The sequence below is a fragment of the Cyprinodon tularosa genome, unplaced genomic scaffold (assembly GCF_016077235.1).
Source record: "Cyprinodon tularosa strain WSP-4 unplaced genomic scaffold, ASM1607723v1 ctg676, whole genome shotgun sequence".
In the NCBI taxonomy this organism is placed as follows: Eukaryota; Metazoa; Chordata; class Actinopteri; order Cyprinodontiformes; family Cyprinodontidae; genus Cyprinodon; species Cyprinodon tularosa.
Window position 1 is genome coordinate 277,604 of NW_024039425.1, and position 26,498 is coordinate 304,101.

Consider the following 26,498-nt stretch of genomic DNA (forward strand, 5'->3'; position numbering starts at 1 on the left):
GCCTCCCATGAACAGGAAACCCCATGAATATCAATATAAGAGAAGCCACTTTACTGAACTATTTAGCTACAATAAAAAGAACTTTGTTTGGGAAAAAATAATGCAAGGATACAACTACCTGGCAAGGCAGTGGTAGAATGGTGCTTTGCTAGAGATACTGATGCAATGTGAAGTCTACATAATAATAAAGAGTTAAGAGTACCTACAAATTATTGATTTAACATTGGAGAAATTTACCTCTGCATTTAACCCATCCCATTGGGGAGCAGTGGGCTGCCACTGTGCGGCACAGGGGAGCAATGTGGGGTTAAGGGTTTTGCTCAGGAACCCAGGGTGGAGGATGTGGGGTTTAAACCGGGCTACTTGCAACCTTCTCAGACCACAAGTGCGCTGCTTTAACCCACTAGGCCAACACTTCCTGATGATTACATTTCTCTTCTTATCATCACACTTATATCTTTTGTTTTATTTTTTGTGTTAATTAACCCACCGTCTGGAGCTTGAAATTATTTCACACATTTTTCATATTTTCAGACGGAAAAAACACAACAAACAAAAAAATTCCAATTCCAGATAAACGTCTTTTAGCTTTCATTAAACCTTCAGAAGGTTAGCATTGGATATTTTTACCAATAGAAACTAAAACTAATGATATTTTTGATTTTATCTAACCTAATATGTATGCTGAGTGAACTCAGTGTACTAAATTTCACCACCTTTGACCCCAGAGGACCAGGCCTAATTTGATGTGTAACGGACCTGCTGAAAGAACCCTCATTTTACTCAGCAGCAGGTCACCGCTGCCCCAACATCTAGGCCTCAGTTCTGAGGGAGCAGATATTAACTTTACTGACAGGAAGAGAACCATGTTGGTCCCATGAAAAGGTCCCCAGGGGTCACAGGCACTAGATGGGCCGTGACGATACATTCCCACTGCCCTCCATAGACAGTCGCACAGTTCCTCCCTCTCTCCCATTCCCAGTAGCCTCTCAAGGGGGCTTTTTAACGGCTGCCTGCTTTCAAATACACCCTTAGCAGGTAGGGACAAGACATAAAAACAAGTGAGGGAGAGAAAAATCAACACGCAATCCGCAGATGACTTGTTCTTTTGGTGGGAAATTTGGCTGAAAATGATGCATTTCTGATTATTTTAAATGGGACAGGTTGCAGGAAAGCATGTTGGTCACATACCCTGCTCCACAACACATCTGAGATTGGAGTGCCGCCTGAAGAAATTGGCCACAAGGTTGAAGTTTTCCCCTACAAAAATACAGAAAGACAATTAACATTAAACGGTGCACAAACATTTTCTAAACATTAAAACATACTGGTCACTTAATAGAATTGCACGGCCTTATGAAGTATTTTTAACCTTTGACCTTTTTCACATTCAGTCACATCACAACTACAAACCCCAAGGTAAAGCTGTATTCAAATCCATTTTTTTATACCTTCAAATAAAATCTGATGCAACTAATTGGATTTTAATGTTAGTATAAACACAGCTGTTCAAGGCCTCAGATATTAAAGAAGCTGTGGAGAAGTTTAAAGCAGATTTGGGCCCAAAAACAACATTCAGAACTCTGAACATCTCACAGAGCTCTGTTTAATTCATCATATAAAAATAAAAAGAATATGGCACAACTGCAAAGCTACAAAGACACAGCTGTCCATGTAAACTAACTGAGTGGGCAGATCTTGATGAAAAAAAACAAAGCCAAGGGGCCCAATGTAACTCTAGAGGAACTATAGAGAACCAAGGCTCAGGTGGGAGAAAACCATCAGTCACACATTCCACAAATCTGAACTCTGGAAGAGTGGCAAGAAGAAAGCTGCTATTAAAGGAGAGCCGTTCAAAGTCAGTTTTTACCACAAGTCATTTAGGGACCAAAGCAAACAGGAAAAAAGTGTTCTGGTCATATCAAACTATTATTAAAATAGTGCCGCAGCTATCGTTATTTTAGCAGTTTATTAATCCTTAATCCTTCAATTATTTTTTTCAATTAATCTTAAAAAACATACTTTTTGTAAATTAATTTGTTGATTACAGTCCAACAACTTATAATACTATAATAATATAGTAAAAGATACTTTTTTTACAGAACTGGATCCAGGTGAAGCTAAAACTACACTACTTGAGAAGCTCTCGACAGAGGAGATTTTATTACATGTAAAACGTGTATATTTTTACCCACTTTTGGCTTAATTGATATTCTGCAATGGTTATTCTCTCAATAAATGACATTATTAAGACAATTATCTTAATTGTGACAATTATCATCAATTAATAATTAATTTTCATCCCACAATTCAGCATGTATGGTTTCAGAACTATTGCTGCACGTTAGCCTAAACACACCACCCCCACACTGAAACCTGATGGTGTCAACATCGTGGGGAGGCTCTCTCTTTAGCGAGGACTGGGAAGTGGGCCAGAGTTGCTAGGAAGATGGATGGAGCAAAATGCAAACCAATCATAGAAGAAAAGCCGTTGGAGGCTCCAAAAAAAAAACAAAAAAAAACAGAGATTACTGCAAAGGATTTCCTTCCAACAAGGCAGGCTAGAACGCTATTCATGCAGAGAGACATGCAAGGAAATGGGTTGGACTGAAACATATTAATGTCAAACCCCAGATCTAAACCTGTAATTAGACTTAAAAATTCATGTTCAAAGACGCACTATTCTAACAGCTTTGAGCTACAAAGCAAAGCACAAAGGGCATAAATCTCAGTGTAAAACTGGTAAAGACATACTCTAAAAGACCTGCGGCTGTAACTGCAAGAAAAGAGGATTCTAGGGAATATTCCTGATTTGCATTTCTCAAAGAAAGAAAAAAAATACAAAATAACATGTATTCTCTTTACATTTCACAAATATAAGCACCTTTCTGAAGTTTATAGCTGTAGTAGGATCAAATTAAGAGTAGGAATACTTCTGCAAGCCAGTGAGAGGTTATTTACTGATTATAAAATAAGGGCTTCATTTTAATAACATTTAAGTTTGGAAGCAGCAGAGAAGTCATGGGTCGAGTCTCCACTCTGAAATGTTTGTCACAGTGTTTAAGATGTGCTGGGCAGAAACTGTGGCCTGTTGCCTAATCTGGCAGGAATTTGTTGACAGAAAGCAAAGGTCTGGCTGACATGCAATTCAGTTGTTCTTTACTTCTCGATGCTGGGAAGCCGAAGGAGGTTGCTTCCCCTTTGGTACCGTCCTGCACCCTTTCCAACTCTTTACACTGGCATATTCAACTTTCCTCAACTCTGCCACTACCTTTCTAATAATTCATGTTTTGCTTCTTTTTTATTTATTTACAAACTATAGAGTTGAGGGAGGATTCTGGTATTTTGCCTTCAATTAAAGGATTACATGTCCTCCAAAGTTTGAGAAAATCCTGACCTTTTGCACTCCAGACTCTTTCAAAAAAGTCCCTGGATAATGTCAAATATGCACTATGACTACCATCAAGTCCAAAACAAGGTTGTGCTTCTTAAAAAAAAAAAAAACTGACATTATGGGAGTTAACGTCTGAGACTTTTTTACGCCCCTCGGCAATAACACTTCATACTTCTTTTTTTTTTTTCAATCATCGGAAAAGTATCTTCCCAGAGTTGGTTCATAACCCAAACTTGCCCCACACAGCCATTGGCACAAAATGCAGGCGGTTTAAAGCCCCAGGAATAAATCTGAAGGGGAAGTTGTCAATACTTTTCTGTGACTTATGGAAACTTTTACACTATACACTATACAAGAAGTGTACAGTGACACACACTGTCACACGCTTAAACTGAAAGGGAATAAGCTTAGATATATCAGTAGCAGTAACAGGGACAAAAACAACAACTAAATATAATATACATATACATATATATATATATATATATATATATATATATATATATATATATATATATATATATATATAATATAAAATATCAATTTAAAAGAAAATAAAAACTAGATTTGAATTTCAGTACATTGATTTGAAAAAATAAATTCGTAATTATAATCAATAATACATTCTAACTTATTTAATTTTTTCTGTTTAATTTGAGATCTCAATTGCATAAAAATTAAAATCCCTCAAAATTTCATCATCAATCAGAAGGATATAGACATTTGTAAAATGTTACAAAATAGAGGGCCATGGGCAGCTATCATAATCAGTAAAAAACTCAACTCCTGCAACTAAGCCACTTATTATATGGGTCTTTACAGTCTTGCTTAATGAGGTCTACAGCATATGTGGGATAAATGCTACGACAGTTGTTTGCTGACCATTAACATTTTTTGTCTTCGTTGAGGCGTTAATTCAGACAAATCTATTAAGAGCTCTATACAGAGCTTCAGTGTTCAACACATTAAATAGAGGCAAAGGGTCACAGGCAAAAGATCCATACTCAACAGTGGCAAGAGAGGCTCTTCTAACCGCAACCTGAAGGTTGTTTGAAGAAAAACCTTAAAAATGGGGAATTACAAAGAGTTGATTCACTGAGTATTGAGTGTTCACAGAAATACTCACCATACAGACTTATGAAATACATCTTTACCTCCTCTGTACTAATTTTTGTCATTATAATTCTAAGAAACCAAGAAGTCAAAGGATTCCTGGAAGTTCTAAGAGAAACAATCAATTTCAGGTGTTTAAGGTTGGTGAAAGTTGTTTTATGATAACTGTAAATTTATGCCACTGGGTCCTTTGAAATTAGGTTCATATGCCTCTGAAAAAAAAACACTTCACCTCACTAATGTTCAATGGAAGGCTGCAGTGTAAAGTGTACGTTACATAACATGACTATTTTAAGGGCTTTTACCCATGTCACAAGTGTGGCATCAGTTGCCTTTGTCTTTCTTGAGAGATCCTTAGTTCATCACGTATGCCACATAACCTGTTATTCATAATTTCTTATTAGATATCATCTATCCAGGCTGACTAATGTCTGAGAGACAAAATTATTTGTAGCAGATGCAGCATTATATTTTGCAATCCAGCTTTAGCATGAACCAGCCAAAAACAGTGTCCAAAGAACAGTACTGGATTAACATGACATTTAACTGTTTTAATCACCCAGCAAATCTTATGACCTTGCACCCTATAAGAAAATCTATGGAGTATTGTTTGTAAAATTAAGTTGCACAAGTTGCAATTAAAATTATTTTTAATGTAGCAAATAAACCATCTATTTAGAAGCAATCTGAATATATAACACTAAGTTGGGCAGTGTTCAGATGTAATCATTTTATTATAATGCCGCTGCTGAGTTTTAAGCCCAGACAGAGAGTCTATTATTATTTTTTACAGTTTATTTGAGTTAAAACAACTGGCCTCATACTTTTATGTTGTATTTGTGGAGTTGTGGTTAACTCAACATTTGCTAATAAATAAACCTATTATTTGAAGTATATTGCTTACATGCAGTTAAAGTACAATTATTCATGTTATTTATCTTCTAAGCTTTATTTTTTGTTTATTTTTAAAGCCTAAAAATTCCAAAAAAACATTTGAACAATCATTTTAGTTTGATTGCTAATGTTTGAGTATTTTTCGTACATTTCACTTGTTAATGGAATTACTGAAATCAATCTACTTTTTCATGAATATTCTTAATTTTTATGAACCAGCACCTGTAAATATATATATATATATATATATATATATATATATATATATATAATATATAAAATTCAAATTTAAAAGAAAAAAAACAACTTTAATTTAACACCGGTCATTGAGTGAAAAAAAATAAATCCCAAGTTATAAGCAATTAATGACATTCTTACTGTTTGTATTTTGTTCTAGAGTCACTCAATATACTGAGATCTGCAATTGTCATTAGAATAGCATCCTAAATGCCCTCTTTTAATCTAGATCTTAGCATCCTCAATCAGAAGGTTAGGGACTATAGACACTTTGATTAAACATTTAAAAAAAGAGGGGGATGGAGTTTATTTCTTATCAGTATCAGAAAAAAGTCATGCTTTCCTGATATTCTGAAGCACTACTTATTTCGATATGGAAGCATTTATGACAGCTTGGCTTAACTGAGTGTTTTCTACAGGCTTTAGGTGTTGGGATTAACATGGCTACAGAACAAGGTTGATTTTGTGTCTATTTAACATTTTTTGTCTTCGTTTAGCGTTATATTTCAGATCATTATCCTATTTAAGCCTCTATAAGACCTTAATGTTCACACAGTAAATAGTAGCCAAACAGGCTCACAGCATCAAAGATCCCCCCATACTCTACAGTGGGAATGAGGCTCTTTTCTACACCAGACCTAATGGTTGTTTTTAGAAGAAAAAACATAAATAATACGAAAGCAGTTGATATCAACTGAAGTTATTTGTGATGGTTGCACAGAAAATATCTTTTTCTGCCATGACAGTACTTATGTATACTTCTTTAACCCTAACCCTCTGTACCTAATGTGTTATGTCATTTATAATTCTAAGAAACAAGAAGTCAAGGATTCACAAAGGAAGTTACTAGAAAATTTCAATCAATTTCAGGTAGTTTAAAGGTTTAGTGAAATTTGTTTTATATATACTGTGCAAATATGTATGCCACTGGGCCTTTTAAATTGTTCATTGCCTCTGAAAACATAATTTCACCCCTCACTAAATAAAAGTAATCAATGGAAAGGCTGTCAGTGTGAAATGATGCTACGTTAATAAAACATTGACCTATTTTAAGGCTTTTTAACCCATCTTACAAGAGGTGGCATCAAGTTTGCCTTTGTCTTCTAATGAGATAAAGACATCCTTTTTTCTCACGTTAGTGATTATAACCCTTGTTATTCATTAATTTCTTAAATTAGATTAGTCATCTAATCCAGGGCTGACTAATGTCTGAGAGACAAAATTATTTGTTCAGCCACAAAAAAAAAAAAGCTCTAGCATTAGTAGTATGGGATTGCAATCCCCTGCTTTAAAGCATGGAAGACAGCCAAAAAACAGTGTTTGCAAAAGAAAAGTAAGGGATTAACATGAGTCATTTAACTGTTTTATCACCCAGAATATTTGTATATGACTGCACCACTTATAATCTGCAGCAGAACTTGACAGTAGTAGGTTTGTACCAAATTAGCCCACGTTGGCAACAAGTTGCAATTTAAAATGTATTTTATTATGTATCAAATTCAAACCACTCTCATTATAAGGACAGCATCAATTATATAATCATAAGTTGGGCACTGTGTTTTGATGTAAAATCATTTTTATTTATTAATGCCTGCTGGGTTTTAGCCACAGACATGAGAGTTATTATTTATTTTTTACAGTTTCTTTTAGAGTTTAAACACAACTGGCCTCAGTTTTAGTTGTTTTGGTGGAGTTGTGGCTTAACTCTAATACTTTGCTAGATATAAATAAAAACCTCATTATACTTAGGGAAGTATATTGCCTTAACATGCCAGTTAAAGTACAATTATTCATTTTATTTTTCTTCCTAAGCCTTTAGCTTTGTTTGTTTTATTTTTTAAAGCCTAAAATATGTCCTCAAAAAGAACATGTTTGAACAAATCCCATTTTAGTTTGATTTGCAATAATGTTTAGTATTTTTCGTACATTTAAAAGCCACACTGATCAACTTCAGCATACTAAGCTAAGCCTTCCTGTTACTTGTTGAAAGTGTTGCTGTCTAGCATTATTTTAAACAGAACCTGACAGAATAGACAAACAGTCTGCAAAAATGTAGAATACACTCTGCTGTTCCAGTTAAAAATAATCCACTAGGCTATCTCAAACCAGCTGTAAAGCAAGGAGGTGGAAGGAACAAAAACTGGGCTTCTTTTGTTTTGTAGTTATACAGTAGGACCTAAGCAACACTTGTGATACTTTGTGCGACAGCGTAATCCTGCAGCTAGCCCCTTTCAAACTCATCAAATTGTAAACCTCGAATGAAAAGTTGAGGTTAAAATTGATAGCTAAAATTTTAACTCCTCCTGGACAGTAAGCGTCACACTTAAACGCTCTCACTCTGCATTGTTTGCCAGTCTGGCGCCATTTTCGCTAATGCTATTGGTTACCTTTCGCAAATATTAAAGTTACCTGTCCAGAAGGAAAACTGTAGCCACCAGCAGTTATGAACAAATTCTTTGAACAGGAGAGTGGGGAAATGAATTTTGTAGTTAATGTTGTTGTGAACTTGACAGGTTGTAGGACAAAGAGAGTTTTATCCAGACGTTCCAGTAACAAAACTCACAGGAATAGTTGTTTATATGTACAAACCCAGAGAAATGACAGGGCTCCATGAAAAAAAGATGCTGAAGCAGTTGAAGCAGAAAGTCACAGAATCCGAGGAACAGTCTTGAATCCATATTAAAGTCAGACAGACGGAGGCAGATTTAGGTCCAAGAGGAAGGCACGAGGGGATAGTCGGGAGGTAAAAGCAAGGTAGCCAGGAAAATACTGAAAGAAGGTTTGGAAAGAACAGGGAAATCCACAAACATGATCAAGACCAGAAAGGCGGGAAAAGAAGACTGGATATTTATTGTCACGATGGCTTTCGAAAATCTGGCAAAGCTTGGTAGCCAGAGAGCAAAATACGAAGGCAAGATAACAGGTGTGGTTAAAAAAGTATGATTAGGATGCATGCACAGGGCATACTCAGATGTAAACAATGCTGCATTGAACTTCAACACATAGATGAGCTGCACCATATGGTAGAACCTGCTCACTCTAATTAGCAGAGGGGAGTAGAGCAATAGAGTGGCAAACAGCAAGCAAGTCAAAAAAAAAAAACAGATTACAGTTGTTATTCTGTTTTTTTTTTTTCGTTCTTTTGTATATGAGAAATATAATAAGAAGCCATTTTTCAGGTCTATCACAGAACCCGCCTTTGCCAATATTTCAGGCGGGGCTCAAGCATCACAATTGAAGTAGTAGGGCTACTTTAATTGAGATTAAAATAGCCCCGCTACTGTAATTTTTCTTGTTTCCCACCAAAATAGGCATCTGTCCCTAAATAAATGCTTATTAATTTTGGACTGGTCAAAATTGAAAAAAAAATTTTATAGACTAAAGTTTTTTATTTCAGTAAAACTGACACTTTTATTCTAAACAACCTAGGTGTTCTGAGCATATACTAATGGTTCAGGCTAATTGTTTTGATTAAAAAGATGCAGCTATTACCTTTAAGCTTATTTTTTTAAACCATATATTTTGAAAAAAATCTTTTGATAGTAACATGGGAAATAAATAATTGTTAAAATATCTTATATCTGCTTTATTTAACTGTGAAAACTTAAATATTTTCTTTTGCCAAGTTAATGAATAACATAATCTAGTAATAATAGACAAGCTACCATTCCTTAAATATACTGTGATTAATCAAAAGGGGAAATAACATTAGAGCACTCCATGAGTATGTTGGGCATGTTCATAGTTAATAGCAGCAATCCTTTATTGGGGAAAAATCTGATATGCCGTTAGTCCTTAAATAGCAAAGGAGCAGTCATATATCACTTGTTCTGGATATCTACCCGGAGAGGAATGCAGATCTCTATCTCTGTTTTGTTTTCTATGCTCATTCTGGTCCACGAGGGCAGGACCTAAGCATCTTTCATTCCACATTCATTGCTCTTATGTTTTCGGAGGTTCTGAATCAGACTTCTTGACATTATAGCTGTGTGTCTTGCTTTACAACTGTTCTCACTGCTTTTTCATGGTAGGTTGAGCTTGCCAATTCCCAGGACAAATTTGACAGGGATGTCTATACAGAGAGTTGGGAACTTGTGCACCGCCATGGCCTGAGACATCAGCTGTTGCTCCAACTTTTATAACATCCTGCAAAGCACAGAGTTGCTCTTGGCTCTCTGCCTGGGTTCTCTCGTGCTAAGCTTACATACATGCTTCTCTCTCACAAACAGCTTGCTGGTGCCTCCTCTGGGAACGAGTGGCTCCTTTTTGCGGCAACTGCAGCCCACAATGGTGCAATACCCAGATCTGCAGAACAGACATTTTAAAAGGTTTCATTTGTACTTCATTATAGTGCAGATCTTGTTTCATTTTTTGGAAATCCAACACACAGCAGTATTATGACACGTCCATCCAAACCGTAAACAAGTCAGCACACCATGTTTTCCAAATTGTGGTAGATAACATTTGAACCGCTTGTCTGAAGAGGTTTTTGCCATCTTGTAATGAAGCACAGGACAACTAAAAGAATAAGTAAGAAATAGAGTCTTCTGAGTTAGTGCCAAGACTAGATTACTGTACTTACAAAGCACACACTGACACACACTGCAGCTTTCACCACTTCCTGGGAAAACAATGAAAGGAAAGAAACATCAACAAACCAAAACCATGTAGAGCAACAAGGACAGTAAAATGGAACAGACTAGGGTGAGAACTATTCAGTCCAAGGTTAAAGGTAAGCCCCAGTGGAACAGACTTCATTAACTGCAGACATATCCTGACAAGATCATTAAAACAGCTATAGAAACTTCTGGTTACTTCTACACGTCATCAACATTCCTGGCTACTAGTGCCTCTTAAAATACATTTTATAATACCTTGTTTTACAAATTAACACAAGTTTTCAGAAAGATTCTACTTTGAAATGGAGGAATTTCAAAGCAGCTTTTTGGACATGTATTAACACACTTGCATCAGGCTTAAAGCTTATTTGTTTGTACAAAACCGTGAAGTCCAAAACAACAATTTAATAACCAAAGATTAGACTGTAAAACTTATGCTGCATAGTCTTCAAGTTAATCTATAATTTTCAAATCCAAAAAAGTAAAGTATTGATGTATTCTCCTTTGTGTGAGATGAGGCTCAGAGTTTAGTGATAGTTTTTCTTTATAACACCGGTCTGCAACCTGTGGCTCAAGAGCTCCAATTGGCTCTGTGGACCCACCACAATGGCTCTGAAATAAAAAAAATATTAGATATAACAAATGTGGTTTATGCAGGTGGATTGATAAGCTGTCCAAGGAAGGACCCCGCCTTTCACCCATGGATGAATGGATGGTTTTTTTATGCAGGTTTTTCCAGTAATGTCATTTAACTGATAGTGAAAGTATGAGATATATTTTTTAGATCTTTTTTTTTTTTGATAGGTTAAAAATTGTCTTTTTATAGCTGTTCAAAAATAATGTCTTATAAAAAAGTTGCTCTTTCAAACTTAAAATAGAAATACAATTATGCTTTTTTTCATAAATGACATTACATTTTCTGAAGTATAGATTTAGAAATAATCATGAGTTTTCTTTCTTTTAAAAGGTCAAGTTGTGGTTCTAGAATTGTACTTGAATGGACTGAATGCGAAAATGGCTCTTTGGGTCACAGACCCCTTTTTAGATAATTTAATAGGACATACAACCATATCCAGACCATGAAATATCCAAACCAAATTCAAAACTTTTTCAGATCATAAAGGAAGTCTGATGTACAGCAGCACATATCGTCAACTACTGATTTCACAGATTAAGTGTAATCGGACTTTGGGTAGAGTGAACTGACAAAATTTGAAGAGTTCACATAAAATGCCTGGATAGCTACCATAACATTTTAAATATTGCTTAATGACACTATTAGTAGGGCTGGGTAAAAAAATGTATTTAATCGATCTTGAATCGATTCCTTTACATTTTTGCAAAATCGATGTCTAGGGAATGAGATTGATTCATTTTATAGTGACCTGCATGACGTTCACATTAAAATAAGCAGGAAAGATGCACTTCAAGCCAGAAAGCTGCACACATATAGCCAATAGGTTGACTGAAGACATTAACAAATGGGGGCTGACCAGAAAACACCCTGTAGTTTTTACAGACAAAGCTGCAAATATGGTTTGTGCAGTGAAGATAATGCAGCTCATGAATGTCTGCTGTGTCACGTCTGCTTGCTCGAGTGAGGCTTCACTTTTTCACTTTTCACAAACAAGTTTGCACTAATGAGATAGTTTTGTTCACATCTCATGTTTAAACTGTCTAATTTACAAGTTTGCACTTTGTGTTTAATGTGACAGGAAAAAACAAAATACATGAGTATTTTGAAACACAGTTGAACCACTTTCATTATTGTAAAAACAGATCAAATCGAAATTAATCGATTTAGAACTGTATGAATCAAAATCGAATCGATTCAGGACTTTGGTGAAAATACCCAGCCCTAACTATTAGATAAATTATCTGCCTCTGCTCTTGTAATGGTTCATATAATAAACAAAAAGGAATACTCCCAACCCAAAGTCATACTAAATAAATATCTAGATAGACTTTATTGAACCCTTTAGAGCAACTTTGGTTCATGCAACTTCGTCTATGACTACTTCTTAAAAAAATAAGTTTCTATTGTCTGTGAAAAGATAAAGTCTTAGTGCCAGGAGAACAATAATTCCCACGCAAACTCTTTCTGAACAGGAGTACGATCAGCAGGACAGTGAGACACCAGCGCCTGAGAATCCTGCTCTTTTGACATCCCTGCTTTGATGTTGCACCCCCTCCCTCTGTCCTCAACTGTGGTTGGAGAGTTTGGAGCTTAGAGTGAGAGACTGGGGTGGAGTGGTGAGGGATGAGAGAGCCTGAGGAAGTTACCCATGTGTAAGTGGGGGCTTTCCTGGAAGGACATCATTCTCTGTGTCCAACTGTAACTACGACCGTGGTGGAGTGCTGCGCCTTATCGCCCTGCGCAATGTCCACCTGAAACAATATTTTCACATGAGTGTTCAATTTAACATTTGGGTGACCCCTTTATCGCAGTTACAAAATACGCCGCAGCATGGTAGCTCAGGCCAACCCATAATCCAGCATGTGACTGGAGTGGTGGGGAGCATTTTGGAGCACAGAACAATTAAGAAGGGGGAAGTTTTTTTTTTTTTTCTTAATTAGAAAGATAATCTGACGCGGGAAATGCATTCACAATACGAAATATTCAATCATAATTATACCTAAATCAGCCTAACAGGCCACAAATCTTGAAAAATGTGGCCAACATTTATTCTTATGAGCATTCGGAGTGAGGAGGACATTTTAAATCCTTTGGTTTAGTGGTGTGTGGAGTACTTAGCGGATTTAAGTTATGCATTGCACCGACCTCTTAAAAACCAGAATGAAGATGCACTGAATGCTAAATCTATTTAACTGACCCTCTTTAAAAATGCTAATCTTTAGGGAAATATCCAAAAATGAAGTCACAAATATGGAAAAGAATAAGGAAAGGCTGTAAACATGAAGACAATGTAAATTAAATGATGGGAAGATCAATTCTTTGAGAGCACAGCCGTCAGTGGCGTCCTCAGCAGCATTTTAGTAATTCTTGAAACAGGGCATTCTGGTCGGGCTCGGGTTCAGCAGAGTGTGTGCCGTCTCCCAGACCAGATTGTGGTAAAGGGGAACAGTCACATGAATGTGATCCATGCTCAGGCTCAAGCTTAGGCCCTAATTATATGGGAAAAGAGTGTGTTGTGACAGCTATGGTGGAGCTTGTGGTTGTGTCCTAAAAGACTCCAGCTGACCCTGGAGAAAATGAGAGGGGAAAGTGAGAAAATGATGACAAGAGGACGACCAAGGAGCACATGGATGGAGAAAGAATGGCAGATGAATATAAATTATATTTCTTATATTAATCACGTGTCCCCATGTCTGTTGGTCATGGGCTGATCTGAGCTACAAAGCGTGCAGAGCGTTGACACTTTTCAACTGCTCTTAAGAGTTAAAAGAGCTTTTAATGAGATGCCGGAGTGTCACTAGCTCTCTGAGGAATGGTTTCCTCCTCTCCATTTTTTTTTCATCCTGCTCATTAGCATGCCCACTGAGGACCTCTGGTTCACTGTTCTTTGCAGAATTGTTTCAATTTAGCGACACTGGAGGGGACTGGCATTGTTGAGATCACATTACTGTACCGTTTTTGTTTTGTCGGTCTTGGAGTAATTTTGACCGCTCTCTCCAGAAACAGTTCACTGCTACTGCTTATCCTCTGGTGACCCAAAGTCTTAAAAATGGCTTTGAACAACTCAACAGACTGATAGATGCCAATTAGGTATATATTTCAAACAATATAATTCAATTGCAGTTATTTTATGATTTAATGAGTGACGACAAATATTTTTCTACCATTTAATGGACTTTTCACTCTAACTTCCTAATTAAGAAAATGAATTTAATTCATATCAAACCTGCGATAAAACTATTATATCATTTCGACAGCAGATAGAATAATTGTTGCTTTCGTATTTTAAATAACAGAAATTAAATTATGCTTAATGTTATGGTAGACTTATTTATGTTTATACAGTAAAACTGTCATTATTACTCATTTTCTGCATACTATGAGAATCTGCTCACCCACACTTAGTCATGTAAAATATGGATTGAAGTTTGCAACAGAGTCAGCCAGTCCTTCTCGTTTCTGCTTAGTAAGGCAAGAGGCTTACATGGAGGATTTAAAGAACCACAGAAACACCACGAGCACCAGGGGGGAGGGGGTTACGCACCATGGGGCCAGAGTGGGAGGACAAGAGGGGAGAGGGGCAGGCTGGATGGGATGGCTACTGTGATCAGGATCCATTTCCAGCCCAGACCTTGGAATGCCTTTGTTTGAGTCACAGGTCTCCATTTTCCTCTTGTCCTAATCCCAGCCTGCCTCACGCCCAGTAAAGGAGCAGGAGCAGGTAACTCTGCCACAGGCATGCCCCTCTATTTACAGAGCCGTCCCACATATAGAAGCCTACTCACGTATGTTGTCATAGATGAAGCAGCACTGAGGGGAAGTAGAGTTTATAGTGGCTGTCGCTACCCATTTATTTATGAGGCCCTTATTTTAGGATAAATCTAAAGAGGAGCACTAGTAAATTTCAGAGTAGTGAAGGATGTGCAGATATTAAATTTCTACTAAATCACACATGATGGATTTACAAACAAAATGAAATCTATAACCATGTAAAAATACAGCCTCTTCAGACATCCTCTGCATTCCTTAGCAGAAGAGAGATGGTCCTTCAAAAAACAACACATTTTCCCTAAAGTAAAGTTATCTAGCAACACTTGTGCCTTCTCTGCAATGGCCATGGCCAGGCCGCCTTAAGCCCCCATCCTAGGCCTGCCAAGGGGAGTCTGTGGTACACTGTGCAGGACTCGCAAAGCCCTCTCCCACGGCTATTAGTGACCATTCATCTGGAGAGCCTGGGAAAATGCCTCTCCAGCCTGCCGTGGCCATGGGGAAACAGGCTGGCAGGTGTTCCCTCCCCCTAAGCCCTGGCACCTGTGCAGGCAGAGGAGGGAGGAACCAGCTCTGCCCTGAGCTCAGGCACCACCTAGGTACCAGTTTGCCAAAGCCTCTTTAACATGACTGCAGAAAGGACTTCAAAAAACTCTAATACACATTACCTGAGATGCTTACAGGAAAAAATAAAATCAATTCAGCGGTGTAAACAGACATCTGGTAATATATTCCAAAGCTCTGAAATGGCTATTTAACTAAATCAGTGAAAAATTGGACCTCTCTGTTTACACTCAACCCACTGTAAACCACACAATCAATATTCCACTACTTAAAACAAGCTTGAATAGGGATAAAAACACAGCAGGTTCAGATTAAATCAAAAGGAAAGGTATTTTATCATATCCCATCTCCTAGATTGTTTGCAGAGCATGCTGTTCCTAAAGGACTACCTACATTAATCAACTTATTCTTGTAAATAAGTTAAATAGATGGATGTTTTATAATGCTGTTTACATATCCCAGAGATTATTCTGACTTTTGTGTCTAAAACCACCTGTTTGGTGTCCTCCTCAGGTAGAGTGGGGTTACTGCATCTGATTATTCTTATTGGCTTATCCAGGTATGTGACCTCACCAAAGGAAAAAACAGATCTACCCTGGGCAGCTGCTGTCTACTGACTCGCTCTTCCTAAACACATTATATCATTTAGGGAGTAACAGTAAATAAAATTAGGTTCTTATAATGTAAAAAATAAAACTAGATCATGATCTTTCTTATTATAAATATAGTGAATGCAGTAAAATTGGACATTAACAAGGCTATATGATTTGGCATTTGCTTTGTGTCAGAAAACCCCAGGAAAGTTTACGCCTTTCAGGGAGCATTTTTTAAATATATGTGGGTGGAACTAAGGCTGTGGAGAAATATAATTTGTACTTGAAGACAAAAACACCAGGAGCGCTCTGCAGAAAACAAAAAAATGATGTCCATAACCGGAAATCTTTTTGTCATACAGAAAAACCACTATCTGCTTTTAATCAACATTTTTTCTCAATGACAAAAATGTCTCCCTAAAAGTGCAGAGGATCAATTATCCTCTCATTTCGATCTGTAATTACACTGAGAAATGTGGGTGTGTTAAGCACAGTCTACCAGGGAGAATGCATGAGGCCTCTCCCAAGTCCCTCTTTCCTGGGCTACGAAAGCCTAACATGTCTGTTCTAGATGTCCAGGAGCCAAACACTTTTGGTGGAAAAAGCTCCCTCTGCTTGTCTCTGTTATGGGGCAAATAAAAATCACTGCTATGAGCTAATCTCAAAGTCTCCAAATTGCTTAAAAAGAATAAACCCCCCCAAAAAAACAAAAAAAAACAACAACAAAAAAGTAAGGTATGCGTTTTAATTAGTAAATAAAATCTACTCCAACCAATTTTCTTCAAAATTCACTAAATTTCACCAAAAATAATTAAATTTATGACCTGGCTCAAGAATAAAGTTGTTGACAAATTTAAACCCTTCCAGGAGTGGTAAATCCTCTATAGAGACTATGCAAGGAGAAATTACTGAGAGAAGAAGCTAAGATTTCCAATGCAATTCTGAAAGAATGCAAAGTAAAAAAAAAAAAATCTGTTGCAAGTAGGCATAAATTTGGCATTTATGCATAAAAATGACCACCTAAAGTTTGACAAAATTCCCAAAGGGGACACACAAGAAGTGTGGAGGAAGTCACTCTACTCGTCAGTGTAAATCAGAGGAGAAGGTCCTGGACAAAATTGTGAAAAATTATATTGAGGAAAAGAACGTGGCACATCTCTGTGAACCTACCATCCTCTTAGAAAAAGAGGCAGTGGAATCAAAGTCTGCCAGATTTAAAAGTTGAAATCGGGGTGAAAATTTGCCATCAATAGAGACAATAAAGCTAAACATATAGAGTGGCAGAATTACGACAGAATGGGTTATAGCAAAACGGTTAAAGTCATTGTATTTAGCGCACTCTCCATTCAATCTGACTGAGCATGAAGCATTTAACAAAGAAAAATAATCAGTATCTAGCTAAGCAAAGCTAGTGGAGACAGCTATAGGGGGTTCTACAAACACCAATGCTCACCACGCTTCTTAAACGTGTTGCTTTCTTCACATTTAGGCACCAGCTTGTGTTACATATTGAATTGTGAATTTATAATGTGGAAAACTTTCTGTGCAAGAACACCTGTGAAAGACACTGTATATGTTAATGCAATCACCCATAGAGAAAACTGTTATACCAACGTCTGCTCTGAAGGGTTTTGGAATGCTTGAAGCTGTCGATGGCTCATTTGTAGTACCAACAGCTGAGGCTGCTACGCTGTTTATACTGCCCCTGTGATTTCACACTGGCAGCGATTCAAACGCTGCCTCATACTGGACCCACCATCAGTACCGCAGCTCCTCTGGCCTATTCTTAGACGAGACATAAGCACCCAACACCTTCCTCTTAATGCCACGACATACAGGACGTGTGAACATGTTAAGGCACATAGACGCCTCCCTCCAACACCATTCCATAAAAATAACTGAAGTTCATTTTGAGTTAATGCCACCGGACAGTTTGACGGCGCTGTAAAGATAGGCAGGTTAGCATGTTAGCTGAGAACACAACGACCGCGCTAAACAGCCATAATGATGGTTGTGGGGCTTCTCTTTCTTAGTCTTTCCCCTTTTTAACCTCCTGCATTATTTTTTCCTAGTTGCCATCCCTGCCTTCACTGGCCGGCTGCCCCACATGCAGGACAAAAAAAAAAGAAAGAAAAAAGAATGTCATTAGTCTTACTTAAGACCTTTTTGGAGACTGCAACACATGGAGAGTACTAGCCTGTTGGTGGCCTCATGTTCCACTGGCTATATTCAATTTGGCAGACCGGTAGGAAGCTTAATAATTTTCACATGCATATTTAACTGGTGAAATAGTGATAGTTTCCTCGTTCTCACAATGAAGTAAAGTTGTGAGTTTAAACGCAGGGCCTCAGTCTGTGATCTTCATCATTAGAGATGTCTGTCTCTCCTCTGTCTGTCACGGGGAATTCGAGTCAGGCTTCACAGTAACTGTAAACTGGCAGCCTGTTCACACCTAGCCCAGGGGGGAGGATATAAACTTTGCAACACACCCACTGAAATGACACTAACTCCCTCCCACACGTGATGCGACTACATGCAAGAAAACTTGACTTCATTTGAAATTTCTAAGTGTATTACAGTGGATTGTGAAAGTAATCACCCCTTGAATCCTATTTTAGTTTTATCTAAAGCAAGAGTTCCTTTTTGTGATAGATCACAAATATTAGTGCATTTACTGCGGTAGGGGAAGGCAGGTTTTCAGGTTTTCACTTGTTCTTTGTTAAATAAAAATTCTAAAAAGGGTGGAGTGCATTTCTGTTAAGTCGCTGAGTTCAACTTTGTGGAAACACCTTCTTTCCAATACAGCTCCAGGCCATGTAGGGTAACCTATGTCTTAAACTTTTGCCACCTAGAGATGGAAAATGTTTCTTATTCTCAGAACGTATGGAGACTTTGACTGTGCCATATATGCAAGTATATATGCAATGTTATTGTAGCTTTAAATATATATGTTAAGGACTGACTGGATGTCCTCGCTGGAAAAAAAAGTATTCCCACACATGATTCACATTCCACCATGTTCTACATCGAGGATTGTTGTTATCATCAAGAACAAATATGTGGTGCATGACTAAAAGCTGTACTGCTGACAGATAAGCCCCCTGTGTAGCAGATCTCTGCAGCTCCTCAGAGCAACTAAGGGCCTTGTGGATACTTTTTAAAATAATGTTCTCTAACACCCCTTTCCTATTGGCCAAAAAACCCGTCTAAATGTGGGAGAAATCGGCTTTCAGTGGCAGTGGGAACAGCTCACGTACGCGTCTACCCGAGTGAAATGACTCGGCAAGCGACCCACGTTAAAATCGCCTCGCCTCTGATCGTCATCCTATGGGAACACCAGAGCCGGGTTGACCTGCTAATTTACGTGAACGTACAGACGTAAACATACCACACCAGCCATGTCTGATCTAACAAGCTAAATAGACTCTGTTTAAATTCGATAAACATGGCGCAGCACTAGTGAAAGGGATTCGAACAGATAAAAGAGAGAAACAATAAAGCATACTGGCTACCTTCCATTATGGTCTACATTTTTTAATTTTCTGATTTCTGTTGCACTGGTGACATCATCAATGCTAACCAAGCGTGATGGTGTCACCTGACACACAGCCGTGGGGTAAAGGTCACGCATCTTGGCAACGAGGGGTTAGACCCAGCTTCTGTTGCAAATGGCAAGGGAGCGACATGCCAATTATTAGCAGGTCGACTCATGTTGGAAAAGCACGCATTTTCAGTTGGAAAGAGGCTTAACAAAACAGTAAAAGCCTTGACAGGAATAATGAAGTTATTCTTAGTTTTAAATTACAATTACAATTCTGATGTGGGTTTTAGACGTACAGTAGGTAGATCGCATCAGAGTGTCGGGTCGCACAGTGTGAGAACATGCATCGTTCTCATACAGTGAACTCGCACTGTATGATGAAACCCTGCAGTTTCGTCATACAGTGTGAGCTGTAGCCGCGTGCAACCATTAAAAAAAAATCGCACACTGTATGACCAGTTTTATTGCATTGGGAATTGTTTCAGAAATTAATTAAATGACCCATTTTTAGAGGTATTCAATAACTATTTCTGGCAATTGTTTGTAAAATAAACAGTTAAAATTGAACATAATCTTTAAATTTGGCATTTTTATAATAAAAAAAAAGTATATTGAGTTTTATCTCATTGCAAAATGAGTGAGGGGAGCAAAAACTTTCTGTTAACCAAAGGTGGGCCTAATGAAGATATTTGGGAAGCAGTGGTCTAATGTAATAATCTAATCTTATAAAATGTTTTCCTTTGCTATAAGTGGAAAATCATCATACGTTATATAAAAAACGAAATCATATCAGTATTATTGAGAATTCTTCTGGGGGTGTAAATGGGCAGTTGAGTTTAATTGTACCTCCTACTATTTGGATGTATCCAAAAACATTTTAAACCTTTTATGTCGACTTCAAAGTCCTGCCCTACATTGTGTCTGCCTATATAAAAAATAAAGAAAAAAGAATGCAAATAAAATAGAATGAAGTTTGTGGTCATAACATAATAAAGTAGGAAAAGGGTTCAAGAGGAACACCTCTGCAAGGAATGGCACATGTGTATGCGTGAGAGGCAGATATGTAGCCAGAAGAGAAACTTTATGAGATTGACTGCCCTGTAATCCCACTCCCACAGTGCTGCACTGCTGAGTGAGCCCGGTTTAACAGTGCTTAAATGCTACCTGTAACAAACGCGTCTGTCTTACAGCGCGCAGCTGGAGGTTCCTTAAATGCTGGGATTAGTTGGTGCTTCAAAGTAAAATCCGCAAGTTGCTGAGGGGATGTGCACACATTTAAAAATAAAGAATGAATGACCTGAACTGACTCACGTAGCAGAGCTGAATAATTCGTTAATCGTGCTCAATAAGCGTACGGCCAATAGCAGCTCTTTTTGATTCACTTTCCACTTAAAGGAATAGTACACCCAAAACATGATTAGCCTTCATTTTCTACTCACCCCCATGCTGAACAACACTCTGGAGTACTTTTTTGATATCTCAAATGCATCTGGAGATCTGGGAGGCTTCTTGCTGTCTGCTGACATTCAAATAATGGAGGTCTATGGTGACCGAGACAGAAAGGTCCATAAAAGTCCACAAAAAACGTGTCAATATTCCTCCATACTGCTCGTCCAATGTGTTCGAAGTGTCCTGAGTGGGTAGCATCCAGAATTTACTCGAAACGAAGTCATTTAGAATGTTTTTAGAGCATAAACAGTAGTGGATTTCCTGAAAGCGCGCACCTGCGCGTTCACAACGCTACGGAAGCCGGCAGACCAAACCAGATGAAAGTCCGCGTTCAGCGTCTGCTCTGCCAATAATGCAAGCGTAGAAGAAGAAATGTGCTGTTTACCTGTGCAAAGAAAGAAACAACGAAAGAAAAATGTCTGAGGACTTCAGTGTTGAGGAAGAGCATGAGTTCTTTGCCGAGCTGAATGCGCACTTTCATCATGTTTGGTCTGCCGCGGTTTCCGTAGCGTCGTGAACGCGCTTTCAGGAAATCCTATACACTACTGTTTATGCTCTAAAAACATTCTAAATGACTTCGTTTCGAGTAAATTCTGGATGCTACCCACTCAGGACACTTGGAATACATTGGATGAGCAGTATGGAGGAATATTGACATGTTTTTTGTGGACTTTTATGGACCTTTCTGCCTCGGGCGCTGGGCACCTCCATTATTTGAATGTCAGCAGACAGCAAGAAGCCTCCCAGATCTCCAGATGCATTTGAGATATCAAAAAAGTACTCCAGAGTGTTGTTCAGCATGGGGGTGAGTAGAAAATGAAGGCTAATCATGTTTTGGGTGTACTATTCCTTTAAGCAAAAGCACAGACAAAAAGAGGCCACAAATGTCATATCAAGAGGGGAGAAACCGAAGTTTGCTGCTATAACAGATTTACATCTTGTATGAACAAACACAGGTGGGCTGTGCCAAGTCAAACAGCGCAACACAATATAAAAAAAATCTCCTATCAGTGCTCGCCTTCATGGGTCACGCCCTGGGTGTAGGACTCTGCCGTGTCTCAACTGGTAGTGTTGTCTTTACACCCACACACCTCAAAAAAGTGAACATAGAAGAAAAAAAAATATTTTTGGACTGTTTTGTAATTCCATTCCCATCCTGCTCACCACAATCACTTCTGTGATATACTCTGATGGGGTAATGGTTTCAGTCAACAGCGAAATTGAGTCAATAAGCCTACAGTTGATGGCAGACACACCTAGAACAAAAATGAAGGAAGACAAATACCAGGAATGTGCAAACCTGAAGCTCCAACTAATGATGCTCATCACACATAAACAAAACAACAGTAAAAATTAACTTTTAAGGTGAAGAAATAGTATTTGGAGGAGCGGGCTGCTTGCAGCCAAATTTAGAAGATTTTTTCTTCGATGGTTTTTAATAAATGGTCACTTAATTCAATAAACAAATGCACTGTTCAACAGAATGTACTTTGCAGCATCTTTTGGGATCACAAAAAAAAAATCTGGAAAAACATCCAGTTGAAGGGAATAATATGTTTGATGCTCACTCTTGCTATCCTTCAATCATGCATCTTAGTTCTCAAGGGAAAACATTAAAATCAGACAAAACTGAACCAAATTGGTAGCAGTACGGTAAAGTTCTCTCTGTGCTACCTTTCAGAAAAAACGCTGAGGCAGGTGGCAATTCCTTCTTCTGCTTAGGCCCTCTTCTGTTTGGCAGAAACTCTGCATACTGCTTCACCCTCTGGTCGACAGGATCTCGCACTAGAGATGCAACCTCCTGCAGACAGCAGATGTTTGCTATGTCAATATATTTAAACTCTTTACATTTAAATATAATGCTAGCAGGAGAAAAACAACAAAGCATAGATGACAGGTAAGTATAGAAACTGCACGGGTATCAAAAGGAGGAAATTACTGTAGGCTTCTTTTGGAAACACACCTATTTAATACAATACCTCAAATCTGTCTGTAGTAAACCAGCTGGTGGACTCTGGGCTCCCCAAGGGCAAAACATGGAGATCCACCATTACAGCAAAGTTCCCACACTGTTATACAAAGAGGAAAAATGGTCACAGGTTGTTGAACACACAGTCAACAAAGGAAATCAGAGTGTGAGTGACTGACAGCGAGACAGACCACAATGACCTCCCATGTGCTTAAACATAAGCTCGAGGCAAATTGCAGTAGCGGGCTCTTGCCTCCTATTTTGCTGTCTAGCTATCATTACCAATCTATTTACACAAAATAGATATGACCCTGTCATTTTTCTCATATTTTCTCTCTTAGAACACTATTTTGCAATACAGCTCTTGCCTCCAGCCACAACAGATTGCAGAAAAATGCCTGTTAAATGCAGGAGTCTTCTGTTTATTCTCTTTACTTGAGGAAAACTAGGAAAAACACTGTAGTGTGCACTACAGCACTGACCTTTTATGTGTCTGAAAAGTATCAGTTCACATCATTATTAACGTTTTATTTGTACGTAAAAGCCATAAATATGTATGGGGCTAATGTTCAGAAGGTTTGCAGGTGATCCAACAGATGCAAAGGTGCTTGAAAATGCAGAGCAGGTCATACATTCGGTCAGCGGGCCCCACAGATGTGGCTACACTGTAACCTGCCACCATCAGTGTGTGATGTGTGCATGAATGAGTGAATGTAATGTAAATGTATTGAAGATGCAAAATTATTTGTGTTGACAATTCAGCTAGCAGAGCATGCAAAAAAAATTGTATTTTCATTTTTTGCCTTTATTAATATCCAGATCATATCTGAATAACAAACTGTGCAAAGTCAGGGGTGGAGGATATGCAAATGTAAAAATGTAAAATGTGCAAAGGGCTTTTCTAAGTTGGAAACTGAACTGTGGCCACAGTTTTTGCGTCTCCTCAGTACTTCTAAAAGTCAGGTGCAAACTAGCACGCACAAATATCGGTGGCCATTGTTGCCATGACAGCTATTCTTTATATATAAATAATTGAACCAAAATGAAAAAAGTGACCAAACTTAAATGTTGTGGCAAAAACAGAATTTCAAACGGGCTGGGTGAGGTTGGGCAGAGTGCACATCTCTTTGTAACAGGGATTTCATTTTCCTCGCTCCATTTCCTAAAAAAATGACTACGCCTGAAGCGTGTTTACCTTTTATTTTTTTTTATTTTACCTTTGTTCTTAGCACTTTAAAAACAGACTATGAGTTGAACTTTAAACAATATTTAATTTCACAATTTTCAATCATTTTCATTAACTCCATCTCCATGGCTTCTTGAACTGTCACTAAAACACTTACTAATTTTAATGTGCAGAAACAAACCGGTTTGCACGTCTTAACATTTGCGCACCAATCTTTTTAGATCATCTGCAACACACCCACTTACTGCACGTGGCATGCAGTAAAAAAAAATAAATACTACAAAATAGTATCCCAATCTTAAAACAGTTCAATCTGCTATGGTGGTGCGACAGTGGCGCAGGATGCAGGAGTTCACTCTACAATTGGTTTAAGCCCCAACTCCTTGGAGTTGGGGCTTAAACCAATTGTAGAGACACAATGACTGAGATACATGCATGTATCTCAGTCATTGGGTCCTTAGGCAAGTCACTCCACCCACATGCCTGGTGATGGTGGCTCCTGTACAGAACGGCTCCTGTCTGTTCGGTCAGCGGGCCCCACAGATGTGGCTACACCATCAGTGTGTGATGTGTGCATGAATGAGTGAATGTAATGTAAAGTACTTTGAAGTCCCCTGACTGGAAAAGGTGATGTCAATGTACCGCCTGATCCAGGGCATATCCTGAGCTGTTGATCAGTGTTTGCACATGGGACACATTCATGCAACAAATGGTTGTCTAGTGGACAAATAGGGTCTCTACTGAAAGTATCATTAAAGAATGAGACTAAAACAGAGCTTTTAAGCCTTGTCATATAAAATACATTTAAGTTTGCGACTGTAACACGAAAAATCATAAATATTGTGTTTAATCAAAGTACTAAACAAGAGGGTAAGGCAGTCAGAGCTGCAACTTCTGAATAAAGCAGATGTTCAAGGGTTGACGTTAAGGATTTTTGTTTTTTAGCCTGCCAAGTCGAAAAAAATGTGTCTGATTCGCGCCAATTCCCGGACAAAAATCCCGCCATCTGGCAGAAAACCGGCTTTTTCAAATCACCCGGCTTTTTCAAATCACACGCCTTTTTCAAATCGAGCAAGAATGTGTACAAAACAACAAAAATGGCGCCGGCAATGCTTCTGGGTCGTTTTCATCGAATGTCGATGATTTTAAAGTAATTTTGAGTGATAAATATATATTTCTTTTGCGATCATTGCACTTGCCGGGCGGGCAAATGCAATGAAATTTGTACTCTCCCAACAATAAAAACTACTTGCCCCGGGAGATCGTGCGATGGTGAACATCGAGCCCTGCTGTTACATCTGTTTTAGGCTAAAACAACCTGGGATGGCTGCAAAAGCTACCTGGTGCAGAGAGCAACTGGATGATGGTCTGATGTGAACATCGTCTCTTGCTATTTGAGGGAGTAATGGATGGACCGAGACTACCCACAACCCGACACAGAGAAGCAACCATCATTGCCCCAAAAACCAAAGTGACAATGCAGAGAAAACATAAAAACCACAAAGTCCTGACACAGATTTTAGGCTCCGTCTGCAGACGTGTAAAAGAGTAGTACAAACAGTAAAGCTACTGGTTTTGCAACAACAATTACTTTTCCAGCAAACCCAGACCTTTGTTCTGAGGCAGGCCGGTCCCCTGAGCTTAAGGACCACAGACAGGATGACTAAATGATACAACTCAGACTGGAGGGATGATCTTCTGACCTTATTCTCAGGATGTTAGAGAGGGTGTTTTAGCAAAAGCTTTGCTACTGTAAAATTTATTCAGCTACATTTCTCACAACTTTGCCTTAAAAACATAAAAATGAAAACACAGATTATCTTATTTGCTGTCATAAAACTGAAGCAGGGCTGTGAATGCTTAGTCCAATTTAACAAAAAGCTTCATAAAACCACTGTCCAAAAGCAGCTGCCAAATATTTAGCATATTTTTCTTCCCATGGGAACCTTTTCCATTCTCATTGTCTTTCTGTTAAAACATTAATGAAGTGAAGCTGCTTTCTGATTTTTCCAACAAGCTCTAGCAGAGCAGAGGGCGCCCCCATATGACTGATCGGTAAGCAAGTCTTTTTCTTGCAGAGAGAATACAGCTTGTCTTGGAGCCTGGCTGTATGTAGATACATAGTAAAAATACAATGCTTCATTATATTCATCAAACAAAACTTTCAAAAGGTTAAGAATACCCTGGAGCAAAAAAAAGGGCCCCATGTTTAGGTGCCAGAACCTCCATCATAGTTATTTTCTTTTTTTTTTTACATGTGCCTTGTCAATATAGGCTCATGCACACAGATGAGTATTCTCCTCAAGTTGTGACCTTTGTCTCACAGCGGTCCACCGGTGACTGGTGGCCTCCTACAACTACCCATGCATAGGAGAGCCTAGCAACAAAGGGTCAAACCTTGTCAATCAAAACACAGAGCCCAGTGGTGGACTTGACATATGCATAGTTTCTGATACAAAAGCCTCTACAGCCAGACTTTTAAAACCCAGAAGGAAAATGTACGACTTCTACCAAAACACATAGGTTAGCTCCTG

General features: G+C 38.3%; 1 protein-coding gene across 2 annotated transcripts in view; it reads right to left on the reverse strand.

Annotated features, from left to right (window-relative positions):
* Positions 1–26,498, reverse strand: part of LOC119771507 (SLX4 interacting protein) — a 55,696-nt gene that overhangs the window by 16,083 nt on the left and 13,115 nt on the right. For both annotated transcript variants that reach the window (XM_038267540.1, XM_038267541.1), the window contains 3 exons: positions 22,789–22,878; positions 22,484–22,610; positions 1,192–1,260 (listed from right to left, as the gene is read on the reverse strand). In XM_038267540.1, coding sequence (XP_038123468.1) covers positions 1,192–1,260; positions 22,484–22,610; positions 22,789–22,878 — 286 coding nt within the window. The remainder of the gene's footprint in view (positions 1–1,191; positions 1,261–22,483; positions 22,611–22,788; positions 22,879–26,498) is intronic.